Raw genomic sequence first — 15,488 nt, forward strand, 5'->3', positions numbered from 1 at the left:
TCATCCATGAAAAGCTCTTTAGTTTGTCATTGATCTTTTAATTTCATATTGAAAAAAATCTATCCATATATTGAATACACATTTTTTCTATTCCAAATAGCCAGCCATAAGTCTGAAGATCCACATTCAATAAAACCTTACAGTACAAGGAAAGGACTTGCCTGTTCTGTATGCCTGGACTTGGTAACATTATGTGTTCTCATCTAATTTTCACTTTTTAAGTCCATCTCTGTAGCAGGCCTGAAGCTCAAAACCAAGCATACTCCAACATTAAAAATCCCTGTTTGTAAGAAGCTAAGAACATTAAAGTTTACAAGGGTATCTGTACTAGAACATATTTTGTTCATACTCCCCTGACCTAGGAGGAGATTCAGCTCTGACCTTTGCATCTCAGGGTATTCACTATCAGAAGAAAGTATAACTGTACATAAGGTCAAAGTAGGGGGGAAGGAGTTAATACTACCTGTTAGAAAAATGTGGTCTCTTCTTTTTCAGTAGCATAAAGAATGTCATTAGTGTACAAAAAAACACCCTAAATTTTAAAATGTTATTTCAATCCAGAGATTACAATAACATTAATAATATCAGGGTCTGCTGTAATTTAAGTATTTAAAATTTCCCCTTTGTGTGAGATTCATTTTAATATATTCATTAAAATACATATAAAAAACCCCCACATATACATATATATTAGTGTGTTATTTCCCTGAACAGTGCTATTTTTTTTTACATGCTGTATTCACATCAGTCTCAGAAGAGCCTTTACTGAAGCATCCATACTAAGGAAATATAGAATCTCATGGTATTATTGTTGCTGTAGAATTAAAAAAGAATACGTGGTGGAATTAATATTTAAAAAGCACAACATCATATCTTCTACTTACATAATACACATCATGCTTTCTAGTCAAATAATACAGAAGGCATTTATGTTTGATGAACTGTATTAGAAAGGTAAAGCAAACCTGCAGGACATTTAGCTATCCAGAATAATTTTCGTTTATACGTACAACTATACATAGGAAGAGTATGGGCACATTTTGCTTCCCATGACATGCACAATCCTGCACGCAGCCTAGAATGCTTTATTTACAGAACTACCACACCTATAAAAGCTTCCCTCAGTTCCGCAGACCTCTTCCATCAGTTTATCAATTGAAGGACTGAAAAAAAGTCCAAAACCACAGCCAGACTTCCAGACTGTAAAATCGTGTACCTGAGGAAAGGAAGAAGAGCTGCAGGCATGTGGTCCATCCTGTTAGTACATCAGTATTTCCACAGATGTTTCACCCAGCATTAGCTGGGTATGAGGACTTCAGTGTCAGTGGCATATGGTACCTCACCTGTTTCCAGAACCTAGAATTGGATGACTGTGGATGCACAGTGTGTTCCTCTTTCCATTTGATGGTACCTTGCTGCTTAATAATAAATTTAAGAGATTCTTGAAGCTTCTCATAATTCCCAATTGTCTCCATTTCCAGAAGAATCGCCTTTGTGTCATTTTGAATGAGGGCATTGTATAAAGCAATGTGTTGATCATAAGCAGATTCTTTACAATTAATGAGCTGTTGTGTTAGAAGGATGATCAGCCGTCTACTCTTCTGCATCATCTTCTCAATTGCACTGGCTGTATCTAGGAATTTACAATAAAATTATGAGACCCTGAAATTTCTTTTATAAACTCTTTTGTGTTCAGGCATTTCATCTTTGTTTTTTAACCAGAACTAACTTCCATCTCACTTCAGTTTGTTACTGTTTATTCAGCAGAAAATGAGCTTAAAAATAAAATAAAATAAAATAAAATAAAATAAAATAAAATAAAATAAAATAAAATAAAATAAAACCAACAACAACAACAACCAAAAAAGCTTTCCTTTCCAATGTTTTATTTGGTTGAAACATTAATATTTCCACTGCTCTTAATTATTAGGAATTTCTAATCCACCACCTTAAGGTCAAGTTCAGTAGATCTGGATCATGTCAAATTTGTGCTTAATCAATAGTCTCCATGTAAGGAAAGATGTTCTATCAAGTCTGGTGCTTTAAAGACTGATCCTGCAATACTTCCCAATGAAATTTGGAAACTTTTGGTTGACTTACTTCTAAGAGACTTACTTACTGGTAGAGGGAGTATTAATTCTCCTGAGCTATAGCAGGCTAATTTATACACTAACCTGTGTATGGGTTTGGGGGTGGATCCATACTTTCAGGGCATTTGTGTGTCAGCATGACTAAAGGTGTTTTTCTTTCCCACTACAATGTTAGGGAGACTTAATCAACTGCAACTGGGACTGTGATGTTGGAGGTGTTGAACCTCGCAAACTCATGCTATGTGAGAAACTTCTGGGCCAGCTTGGAAAGCTCCACATCAGGCCTCCAGGAGCTCCTTTTTTTTCAATGTCCTGTGTGATGTCTACAGGAGGATGATTGCAGATGAATGCCCATCCGGTGAAATGCTTGCCCATGTTAGAAGATTTTCCTGTGGTTTATAGAATGAAAACTGGAGTTGTTTCAGTGGGAGCATGTCATCCTGGGCCAAAGGAAAGGAGATAGGAGCCGAGCTAAGGAAATTCAATGTATCAACTATTTAACAAAGACATTGATTTGCAGAAGTCATCAGCCAGCCGCATATGCATCTTCTATTCCTTTGCTGGGGACTACCAGCCCTTTGCGAGGGTCTTCTCATTCTGAGAGGCCCAGCTTTTACAGCTCCTGAATCAGGAAGAGAACCTTTTCAATGTCTTCTCTCCCCTGTTTCTTGTCTCTGAGAGTATTCAATGAAAACAGTTTGCCTTTCTGTGATGTTCACCAATTCAAACATTTTCTTATTTTTAATGAAGTTTTCCTTATGTTAGGAGAATAAATCCTTTGGAGGGTGAAAAAAATAAGGTAAGCAGCTAGTGTCATATGTTTAATTGCCAAAATAACACCATTTTTTTTAAAAAAAGCATCTTTATTAGTTTTGAGGTGCAGTTGGTTGTGCTCAGAACTGAAAGACCATGGACTTGGGGAGGTATTCCCTTCTTCATTTGGGTTTCTGAAGCCATACTTTGAGGAAAGATGGGTTTACATGCTGTAAATACTTTAACTGAGGGATTCATTGCAACATGTTTCATGAATATTAGAAGTTTATGTGAGTTCTGAAAGTGGTAGAAAACATTGCGAAAGAAAAATCCATCAACAGATGCTACACACAAAAATTAGAGCATCTGAAGTCCACAAAGTGCTGGGAGAGTACCTTAGTGGAAGTATAGAGTAAGCTTGTCCTGTTCTTAAAGTCTTTTCAAGTCCTTTACCCATGACCACTACTGAAGATAGGGCATTTGGCTACACAAAACATTGCTCGACTGAAGTATGTTCATTCCTTTGTTGTTTTTTCATGGTTTTGTCTATTACAGATACAGCAGCTCCAAAGATGTTTTGTTAGATTCTGCAGCAAAGAATGCAGTTGGCAGGACAATGAGACCATGAGAAGGATGGAGTAGAAGGTGATGTTGGTGAAAGCTTTTGATTTGCTGGGTAGTACTTGCATTTGCACCTCTTCAGGTAATCATTAGGTTGTAGAAAATGCCATTAAACAGTAAGACCAGGAAACAAAAAGAATGCTAGTTCAAGAAAGCATAATGGGAGTCCAACAGCTATGCAGTGCTGTTTATCACTTGAATCATTGTTTAACTTTCTTTTTTACTGGAACAACACAAGTTTCAAGTAACAAAACTTTGCTCTGGAACTAAGAGTCATAAGCATGCCTTGCAATAATAATTCCATTTTATATCCTCACTGCATTTTTTTTCTGGAAATACATGGAGTTTTACACTGAAAAATATGATTCATTAAATGTTATGATAGATGTTCAGGAAGAATCACAGTAACTTGAAGTGGCATTTCCTGTTTCACTCTTCTTAGCATATTTTAATTGTAAGGTTTTGGATCCGGAAATCTGCTAATGAAAGGCTCAAGGTCAGAAGATAAACAAAAGTGGGGACTGTATGGGTAAAGTCCATCTGCCTGGAAGCAAAGAACTTTAAAGAGTTCCCAGTGGCAGGAAGATTCTGAATACATTTTCCAGCCAAGTGGAAACATTTTGGGGCATGAAAGTGAACAAGGAAGAGAAAAGCAGAAGGCTGGGAAAGTAGGCAGGAAGAGAAATAGAAGGATAATGGTCAATGCTCGGGACATTTTGAGAGTTTTGATTAAATCAGACTAAACATGTGAAACCAATGTTACTCACTGTCCAAGGCTGGCTTTGTGAGTTTTCTGGCTGTCACTCCTGTGTTATGGGCCTTTGTACAGTGAAAATGTCTTTGTTTTCAGCCAACTCATTACAGCCCCTGTTAGTCCCACAGTCATCACTCCAGTTGCATGCCATGCTCAGTTTTCTCCAGGATTGCCATCCATAAACCACAGTTTGAGAGTAGTGTCTCATAACAAAATCTCATACTGTCCCTAATTACCTGAAGAAGTGGCATAAGTTTTGGCCATTGACAGCTTCGTAAGCTATTGTAAGTTGCTTGTTCTGGATCTGGGAACGGTCTGGCTTAATGACTCTTGCAGCTACTTTTACATGCTTGTTGCAGTGGCTTTTCCCAAGGTCAGGCAGCACTTATGCTACTCTCCAGAAGAGAAGGACATCAGAGATCTCAACCCAGCTTTGGACAGATGAATGACAACTGGCCCAATGCAGATGATTTCAGAAATGTGTAACAGAAAATGTGCCGGCTTTGGCTTCATGCCTGCTTACGGACAAGGAGAGAAGATCTGGTCCACCGAACAACCAGAACACAAGATAAACAGAAGAGTCATCTCTGGAGAAAAGCAGATAGTATCTAGATGACAGCAATTCTAAGAGAGTTTAGAGGTGTCCATATGGAGATTAGCACAGGTAAATTAACATGATTCCATTCTGGAAGACAAGGAAGTTGTAATAAAGAATACCAGCTCCCACGATTTAGTGCTGGAAATTATGTGAAGTGAAAGTACATCACATCACTGAACAGAAACTGAAATTCCTGTGACTCTTAGCACCACCAAACCAGGTTGAAAAACCATAAGTGATAACAGCAAGGTTAATTAATGAACTTATTTTGTGGTTTTCTCCTCTTCCATGTCTTGTAGACTTACTCACATACAGATTGGTTGTGGCTTTGGCTAGATAATGCCTGTGCAGAGTTACTCTACTGAAGGAACAGATATATATTTAAAAGTCACACTTGGGTTCACATTTCTTGTATGACCCAAGAAGACAATAAGCAACCTGAACTCCTGCCCTGTAGCTTGCTCTTCTTAGCACACCAGCAAGCACAGAGTGTCATTGTGTCACCCTGACCGAAAGAGCAGCTGCTGAGGAAATGAGCAGCAAGCTCAAGAACATAAAGAGAACCCCTGTACCCCTAAGTGGGTCTAGAAACACAATTTGCTCAAGCTTCACAAGTCATTCAGTACGTTATCTGATCTGAAACTTACCTTCTCCAGGATATATGTCTCTCCCATGAATACACAGTTTATAGCCACATTCATTTTCTAGAATATCTGGCATTATTTGATAAACAAAATATTCCACAAAATTAGCTTCATTGGTATGGTTTCTGGGGTAGATTACATATGCATCATAAATCTTCCCATCTGTAAGGCAAAGAAAGAGGAATGCGTATTGTGGTAACAAGAATTAGAACTGTCTAGTGCAAAAGCTAGAAGATAAGTAAAAATATCAGTCTTTGAAGTAGATCTAAGTAGAAGTTCCTGTTAGTCTGAATAGTGGATATCATTGGGTGCATGTCTGGAAATTAGAGACTGCACAGATTTGGTGTTTTCCATGCTCAAGTGTAGTGTCCTGTGTGTTGTAACTTTGGCGAACCCAAACTTTGTATTGTGGAGGCTGTATCCTAAAGCATATAGAGTAAGAAATATGCACTGATCAGTGCATATTAGCATGAAATAGAGATGAAGCTCAGCATTTATTTTCTCCAGTGATACAATAGGCTGTTAACAGCCTTCATCCTTCAGGACACTTGAATTCTTCCTCCTTGAAGAAATTACTCATCACTCCCACAACATATCATATTTCTGAGTGAAAAGCTCTGTTACTCAGGAAATAGTCTTACAGTCAGAACCAAGTACAAAGTCAAATATTTCTTTTGCCCTTTTCTTCATTTCTCTCAAATATATTTTCCTTTACGGCATTTGTTTTCTAATTCCAAATGTTGATTTCCACTGGAGATGATCATATATCTTCTTTTGTTGGTATCTCAGGTTCTTGTGCAGACCATCTTTACAATAAAAAAGAAAGAGCCATTTCCAGAGTCGGATTAATTTCATCATAAAATATACTTAAATGGAAATTGCCCTAAAAAATATATTTTTTTCCTCTTTAAAGAGAATGTAAGTAACTAGATCACTTGTAGGTATCTACTGCGCAGATGTCTGTGGTAGAAGTCAGTTTTGGATTTAAAAAATGTAAATTTATGTGTCTACATGAAAGCTTGGTGTCTAAACTCCTGCTACAATCAGTGGAGAACTGGCCACTGCAGTTAGTGAATCCTAGAGTGATTCAGACTACTCTCATGTAAATGCCAGGGGCCCAGGAGATTTGCCGAATCATAGGCATCTAGTGCCATTTGAGACTTCCTATGGCACCCTGTCTAATCTCCAGATCCTGCTTCAAAAGTCTGCAACATATGGCAGATCTGTGTTACGTGACCAGTTTTTCAACCATCCCAAATGACTCTGTATGACCACGTTTAGACCACTGATGCAAGGTCCCAGTGTCTGGTTAGCTCAGTTGATTTCACTGATGAGAAGAAGCTGGATTTGAACACCTAAAACCACGTACCATACAGTATCAGCTGCCACTGCAGAGGGGTTAATTTGTCTCTTAAGTCCCAAGGGAGCTCCAGCGGCACTAGTTGCTTGCAGATAGACAGTCGAACCCAGCCCCAGGTCTCCAGGTTTCATGTCAATTACTGGAATTTGCACATGTGCACCTTCATTGTTTGCAAATTAATTTGGATGTCTGAATCTTGAGCTGAAGTCCACCCCTAAAGTTGGATGGGATGTACTCTACCCAAAATTGTCTTCCACAACACTAGTACCTTTTTCTTTGGCTTGTAAAAACTGTATTGCTCTAACACATGACTGTTAATAGATTAGCCAGCAGGCTGGATCCTTTGCTTTAGAGAGCACCTAACAAGCACAGTTAATAGCACTATAGATCAGACTTTCACTGTCATTCAAAATTTTGGCAAATATTTTGTTAGAAATACATGAAACCAGGACTGAATCCTTGTTTTATTACTAAAGAACCCATGAAACAAGGGTATGTAAAGCACCACCAGAGCTATGTCTGTCCCCCCTTATCTAAATGATTTCAGAAACTATGAGAAAGCAAAGGATCAGGCTCAGGTGTCATATGAATTAGTAAGAAACTATCAAATAAATCAGTTTCCAGATGATTCGCCTTTTTCCCTTTTTTAAACTTTCTTGTTCCATTTTTACTCACCATCCTTGACTGAGTAGGGCTGAAATACCTCCCGATACAATAAGACGATATCAACTCGGAAGGACTGATAAAGTATAACAGAGACTGCTATTGCAACTAGCAGAACTAGAGATCCTGTGATCAAGAGGATGTTAGGAAGACCCACTGCAAAGGAGAGGAATATATTGTTAGCCATAGAGAAGTTAACCCATGAGCTGAAGCCTCAGCCTCTCATATCTTTGCTTCAGTTGAAGATTTAAGGAGCTCACAGCAGACACAACAAAGATTTTTCTTTCCCCAGCTGGCATAGGCAACACAGAGACCCCTAAGCTAGAAGCATACTAGCCAGTATACAATTAATATTTACTTCTGTTGAATTTAGTCCTACCTACACTAAATACCACAGCTGACAACGATGTTTACATATTTTGTGACATTGCAAATCTGTTAATAACACAACCGGCAATAATGTTCAGGGCATCTAAGCCCACACATGTCAACCCTAAGTGTCCACAAAAGGACAAGTGGAGGTTTCTGGCATGGTTGCACAAACAGGGCACAGAGAAACATGTGCAAATAATGAAATCTGCAAGATAAGAGCAAAGTACACAAACAAACTAGAAAACAGAACATGTCCTGGTCACAAAAATAAACTATGCTGGAGGCAGATGGTGTCCTCCCCATCTTTGCCTTTGAAGGAGTCCAAGGAGTGTAAAATAGCAATGACAAGCAGAGAAAATTAGGAAAGAAAGAAGCCACCCACATTAGTTGCATCTTCCCTCATAGAAGAGCTCCTGAATCTGACCATCTCAGAGTTGAAGAGTTATTGAGCATAGATTCAGACTAAATATAAGGAAGAAATTCACAATGAGGATGGTGAAACACTGGAACAAGTTCCCCAGAGAGGTGGTAGATGCCCCATCCCTGGAAAAATTAAAGGCTAGGCTGGACATGGCTCTGAGCAACTTGATCTAGTTGAAGATGTCCCTGCTCATTGCAGGAGTTTGAACTAGATGACCTTTGAAGGTCCTTCCCAACCCAAACCATCCTGTGGTTTTGTGATTCTATAAGGGTGGCAGTCACCATCTCTGTGCTATTGTGTGCACACAGCCAATCTAGGGCAAGATTATGATTAGCACTTTTCCAAAAACCAAAGCCAACTTTGAAATTAAAATGTCAAAGAATTTATACCACAATTACACAAAAAGGCCTTGTTATTTCCTTGGAGGGAAGATTAACGACAACTCTCTCATAGTAGAAATCTGCTCCTAAGCAAATTGAAGATACCTAAATCTATTCCACTTGATGTTAACATGTAGACTCAGAGAAGTTCCATACATGTTTTCTCTAAAACCTAAACCCATCTCCAGGAAATATTGAATAAGGCAGTGTATTTAATACTTATGGAGGCAACCTAAAAATATTAGTGCCTGAGAAATTCCACTGAAAAGCTAAATAAATAAAGAGTTTACAAGTACATTTTCCGTCTCCTCTGGTAGGATGCAAGGTAAATCTGGCATGATTTTCATATTTTCCTGTGTCTTTCTTTGCCATTCAAAGGGAGAAAGAAACATCAGGCACGTGATGAAGCCCACCCCACCAGAACCAGGACGTCAGGGAAAACTACCTTCCAATAAGATTGAAGTGGGTAAGAAAACAACCAGTTTCTTTTATAGCAAACCAATTTCTTTTACAGTGAACTTTGGCTATTTTGTAGTTTTAAAAGTGTAATGTGATGCTCATGAAGGAACTTTGTCCTTGTGGACACCTCCAGATTTTATTATTTGGTCCATTTTCCTGGTCAATACACTCACACAGAGAGACAAAATCAGAAAACCCTTTCTGTTACCTGGTGAGGGTCACCCAAGGATCAGAGACTGCCATTATTTCCTATTGTTCCATTTGTTGAGAGTGTGCATGCCATGACTTTACAAATACTGTTATTACACAATGAGTAAGTATCTATAAAACATGTAGAGAAGAAACAGATTTGAACAACTTTTGCAATCATGAACCTGAAAACCACTGTTTACTTTTGGTTTTCCACTATTAGACCAAGGCTGATAAACTTCCTGTGCTTATATAGCTTGTAAAGCATCAGACAAGAACTCCACAGGAGTTTTCCTGGAAGAGCAGGTTGAGCTCCCAGTAAGGCTGACTCAGCCTCTCATTCTCTGAAACAGATCAACTATCTTCAACATAATGGGAGCAAGGGCCAGAAGCCACTCCTTGAGGCCCTGAAAAAGGTTGAACAGATCCTGTTGTTCTGTTTGACTTTCCTGCATCATTTAGCAGCAGAGAGTTCATGACCGTCTTCTAATACTATTTATTTATATTCAAGAGCAACGGGAATACTATGAGCTAACAAGAAACAATACTGGACAGGCCAGAGAAAACAAGTCAGAAAACAACATTTTAAGGGTTTCCTGACAAACTCTGGAAGAACAGCAGTTTTTTGTAACTTCTCTGGCTTCTAAGGTAGATACACTTTCAGACACCAAAGGCAGAGGTCTGAGTCTGGAATTCTTGTCCACATCCGTCCAGCAGAGATGAGCCAAAAGGTTAGGTTTGACGTTCAATATTTTGAGGAAGAACAGAACTGATGTTATGGGCTGAACTTTATCTCTGCTGTAAAAGACTGGAATTTCTGGCATTCTCCAAAGAAGAGGGTTCATGCCAGAAAGATTTGTGGTCCTCTGGGCATTTTACACTTATTTGTGAATGAGAAGTGAAGAATGCTCAGGGACAAATAAAATGATGCTTGTGGGTCAGACACAAGAAAAACCACCTCCAGTTATTTAACCAGTCCTGAATCAAGATGAGGAACTGAAAGCCAGTGACAATTTATATATTGTAAAAAGGGAAGGACTTGGAAGGTATTCAGACAGCCTATGTGTTCCCTAGCAGGCAGATTAAAGGAGATGCTGAAAGGGTGTTCCTGTCCTGACCCAGCTCTGCTGGTAGAAGTTAATACTTCCAGCATTTCTCTGATTACTTGTCATTGTCTCAGGAGCTACAATAACAGCTTCTCTCCTGGCAGAGCTGCTTTTGTGAACATTGATCCACTGCAGTTATCAATGAGCTGAACTGGCATGGACAGTGTAGCCAATTAGTTTTCTTGTTCTTGAGAGCTGGCATCTTCCAGTGTGAGAGATATCAAGAAGCTGTGGAGGGCAACTGGGAGTAGTCTGGCAGGCAGAGTCACTGTTTCTTGTCAGGTGTCCAGCAAGGTGAGCTACATCTTGATCAGGGAAGGTGGAAGAAAAGGGAATTAAAAGTTGCCTCAAATTCCTCAGCCTTACAGTGACCAGAGACACACCACAGAACAAGCTATGCAGAAGATCTCAGAGCACATGAAAGAACATGTCTTGTGGTAGAGAGGGAGTGTAAAATGTGGAGTGATTACCACATCTGGAATTAAGAAGGGAGATACAGGACTGAAAGATCTGGAAGAAATAAGACAGCCTGTATTTTCTGTGAAAAGGTATTATGAGACATGAAAAATGTGTTTATGAGCAAGTGTTGGTGATGGAGTCAGAAGATACCAAATAACTTCAAGCAAAAAGCAGAGAGAAAGGATGGGAAATAGTGTTGAAGAATGGGTTCCATATTGACTGGGAGTGATCAAAGACTAGGCAGGGGTGGATGAGAAAAAAATGGAGAAAGATCTTTCGCAGCAGGAGGAACCTCTGAATGAAGCAGCAGCAGCTATAAGTTGCAGGGACATTAGCACCTCCTAGTGGGAGCAAGAGCACAGCTGCAGAGACTGTCAAAATTCATAGCCAAGTCCTCCTTAAACACTCCCATTAGAACGAAGAGAGAAAGTGCCTGATTTCTCTGAGTCTAAAAGACATAGTGTGTCCTGTCTGAAAACCATCAAATCACACCAAAAGGAGCTGACTACATTGCATCACACCTGATAACTGAGGTACTCAGGTCACATATTAATAGTTCATTTCTAAAGAGCTGATCAACTTCTCTTAGCAGCATTTATTTCCCATTGAAAAATACAAGCGAAAAGACACTTGAGAGAGACACTTTTTAACAATACAGTGCTTTTCTTCACAGATGTACATAGATACACATGGGTGCACAGCATATATCCTAAACTGGAAAATACAGTTTTTTCCCTGTGAAATGTCAACAAGCTTTCCAATGACATCTGTTCCTGGCAGTATTAAGGAAGTATTTTTGTTTTCCATGGATACAAAATCAACCAGCTCTCACCATTGTTGACTGTGAAAGAAAATCTTCCTTTTCTCATAACTCCTGTCTGGCAATTTTTTAATTCTTACGTGGATTACAATTGTTACCAAAGCAGGGTTAATTGCCATGATGTTGCCAACAACAAAACAAGGCTTAAAGTATTTGACTATGACTAAGAAAAACACATTTAATTCCTGGTTCCCATTGAAAATTTCCATGTGGTGAGCCAAATCATTCATTCAGCAGGTTTTTGAAGACAGAGACTATTGCTGTAAGACTGAAGAGCATCTTCAATGCAATTGCTTAAAGCATCTTTGCTTCCTCCCTTAATCTGTCACCTATGCAGCTAAACACTATTTATCTAGTTCATTAAACACCTCCCAAAATGATCAATTTGAGTACCAAGTGGCACAACACCTATTCATTTCTTACTTTTTATCATAGGTCTGTACTACAAATAATGATAATGTGAGCAATACTGAACATCCTCAAAAAACCCCAAGAGACAAAAGAGCAGAAACTTGTGTAAAAAGCACATTAACAGGACAGTAGTTAGCAGACACAATTTGTGCTATGGGAAACACTAAGGAACAACCACATATTTTTAAAATAATCCTGTAAACACAAGCAAACAAAACACAAATAATAACTAGAGTACACATTTTTATTACACATTTACAAAATGTGAGACACAAGAAAACCCTATAGCATTTTCATTATGCTCAAAGGTAAGCTGTCATTGTTTTAGCATAAATATTGCTCAGCTGTGTAAGGAGTGAGTGCAGAAAACTAAAGCAGAGCACAACCATTTCTGGACGTAGCATTGCTTACACCAACAGCGCTGAGTGGCAGAAGCAGGCATCTTGACAACAACAGCAACAAGGAGAAGGGGACAGACACCCACACAGAAGAGGCAGCAGCAAAGGGGGGTCACAGTCAAGAGCTTTCATTAACATTTACTGAAGACCTATGGATGAAAAAACAAAATAAGAGTTGTCTACCACAAAAATCAGATTAATTAATCTTTTGATGAATACAGAATTTAAAATACATTATTTATTTCATGTAGTTTGTAATATGGGGCTCATAAAGGACTTGTATAATATTACCTGAACTACAGCAAGCAGGAACTGTTATTAGTTTTCCTTGCCTTTCATTGCAAATACTCTCCCACACTCAGATAATTCAGTGCAGAACGGAAATGTTTCCAGCTTCCTGAGTGACGCTACACTGACACTCATTCAGTAATATCCAACCAAAACATCTCCTGCCACCTTCCTCTGGTGGGAGTTGGTGCTGTCCTGCTGGGCAACGACCCATCCTCTCTTATAATTCACCTACATCCCTTCTTAGGGTTGTGGGAAGGAAATAGGTCTATGCTTTGAAGCCATAATCTTGTAGGAAGTTATGAACAGTCAAGAATACTGCAGGACATGGAGCTCTGCACACCCTGTGATCACAATACACTTGATTTTACTTTTTTTTTCCCCTTTTTTTTCTTCTCATAGAAAACTAATCCCTATTAAAGACCTTAGGATTTCTTCTCCATGTCCTTGGTGGTTCAGCATATGTGAAGGGATAAGAAAGGAAACCATTGAGCACAGTTTCTTGTGCCTCACGGACACAATAACATATTCTGCCATAAGAATAAAATTCAATGGTGCTGGTGACAGTGCTTTCACAGGGAACTGGCTATCCCTATTAAAAAAAAAATAATCCTATAGGAGCTAAAGCTTGTCCTGGTTCCCACCATTTACTGACCTCAATTTTCCTTCTTTGGCAGAAATTACTAGAATCATGAATTTAAAAGTAAGGCCAAGGGAAAGCCTTCCAAGAGTTAGTTACACCCCTGTGTGGCACACAGTGAACACAGTGCTGCTCAGAGTGGGAGAGTATAAAGCCAGATCTCACAGAAGTTAGTCACAGTAGATGTGGTATGGGAGGGGAGGCAAGTCAACCGGCAGCTGAAACTCCTGTTCTTAAAGTTGGCCTGTTTTCTTCCATAGTTACACACCAGAAACAATAGTTTGGTGCCCAAAAGAAGATGAATCTCTGCTCCTCATAATGCATTGTAATGCTGACGACCAAAGGAGAGGTCAGTTCTTGCCCAGCTCTCGCCTGTAGAGGTTCCTCTACAGCTTGAGTATTTTGTAGAGCAGACTGCGCTACACTAGTGTGCTTCAAATTCAAGTGCACTGCCTGTCTTAGGGGCAAGGGGCATTTATCACCAAGCAGAAATATCCTAGAAACAGGATATTCTTATCACAGGGCTGATACAGTTGTGCTCTGCATATTTAATCTCTCGCTGATACCATTTGAGTAATGCCCCCACCTCCCAGTAGAATTTACCCCAAGGACTTTCATGACCTAATGAAGCTATGGGAATTTTGTCACTGGTTTGAATGTATAGGGAGAAAGCAGGCTGCTATTTTTTTGTTGTTGTTGTTTTTTACCAGCAGAAACTTCCTTACTAACAGAAAGAAATAATAAAATAAAATTACCAACATATTTCAAACTGAGTGCAAAGCGTAACAAAACAAAACTAAAAAAATCCTACCCTCACGTGGCGCTTTGAGCTGCAACGTCACCGTGGCTTTTGTGTTGTGCATTTCGTTCACTGCGACACATGTGAAATTTGCCTGCAGATCCTCCTTTTTTATTTCATTAATATGCAAAGTGGTTTCTCTATAGTATTCTTGTGCACGTCCTTCAAAACTAATAGAGAGAGAAAGAGCTGGTACCATTTGCTTTAGGGGCTATGTACAGTTTGCATAGAAGAAAGATTATTCTATGTTACATGTACTTACAAATTAGTTTTTTCATTAAATCTTGAAAAATCTAAGTATCTCACTGGGACATTATCCACATCCCATGTGACAACAGCTATCGGCTGTTTCTTAATCCCAAGGCGGGCCTGACATTTCAGAGACAAAGCAGCACCTAATCAAGATACAGATAGATGCAGACATTCATTGATGAAAAACAAGTATAATTTAATTTTCCTGATAACATCTTTTTCTACAAACCTTCATACCACCTGTGAGTTTTGCCTGACAGTTTTGACATATTTATCTGAACTATTGCTGACAAAATGATGCATAGAAGACACTTGAAAATAAATAGTACCATGAGATTTTTAACAAATGATCTAATACAACACCAAGGATTACAAAAGGAATTGTTTGTTTTTGTTATGATGACGGCAATGTAGACTTTATTTGTGATGCTTAACCCATGTAATCAACTATTGAGGAAAGTAACTCTAGTTTACACACAATTGTACATGGAAATAACATCGTTAAATTTCAGTATATATTATTTTGTGTAAGTCTGGCATGCAGAGTCTTATCTTGGATTTTATTCCAAATGGAAAATAGTAAAGTAAACCAGGCCAAACAAAACTAAAACAGGAAATAACGTATTAAGTATTTGACATTAGGAAATATTTATTCTGAAGTTAGAGTCACCGTTGCACTGGAAGAGGTATAATTAAAACACTGTAAATTATTTCCATGTAAATCAGCATCTGAGCAGGGTTTAGATAAGATTAACTTACATCCTGGATTAGTTTTAGGTGGCATGGAGAAATCTCTTCATTTGTGCAAATCAGAGACAATAAACCAGTGCAGAAGTGATTTTCAAATGTAAAGCGAATACCCAGTAAGAGTAGAATGTGTTATTTAAATGCCCTAAAATTGATGCTTAATAGCTAAGTAACCCATCAGTTATATATAATTTCACATGACTGTGCCTGGAGTTAATTAAATCTGGAAAACATTATGGTGCAAAAATGAAGTGAAAAATCCCG

General features: G+C 38.7%; 1 protein-coding gene across 5 annotated transcripts in view; it reads right to left on the minus strand.

The window, feature by feature from the left end:
• IL1RL1 (interleukin 1 receptor like 1) overlaps positions 1-15,488 on the minus strand; it is a 48,936-nt gene continuing 33,448 nt past the window's right edge. For 2 of the 5 annotated variants that reach the window (XM_065060956.1, XM_021290586.2), the window contains 5 exons: positions 14,488-14,620; positions 14,238-14,395; positions 7,496-7,639; positions 5,464-5,622; positions 1-1,633 (listed from right to left, as the gene is read on the minus strand). In XM_065060956.1, coding sequence (XP_064917028.1) covers positions 1,287-1,633; positions 5,464-5,622; positions 7,496-7,639; positions 14,238-14,395; positions 14,488-14,620 — 941 coding nt within the window. In that variant the 3' untranslated portion in view covers positions 1-1,286. Of the gene's footprint in view, positions 1,634-5,463; positions 5,623-7,495; positions 7,640-12,323; positions 12,648-14,237; positions 14,396-14,487; positions 14,621-15,488 lie in introns of those variants that run through there. The other 3 variants (XM_065060948.1, XM_065060963.1, XM_021290587.2) reach the window with 3 other exon arrangements.

The sequence above is a fragment of the Columba livia genome, chromosome 1 (genome assembly GCF_036013475.1).
Source record: "Columba livia isolate bColLiv1 breed racing homer chromosome 1, bColLiv1.pat.W.v2, whole genome shotgun sequence".
NCBI lineage: Eukaryota > Metazoa > Chordata > Aves > Columbiformes > Columbidae > Columba > Columba livia.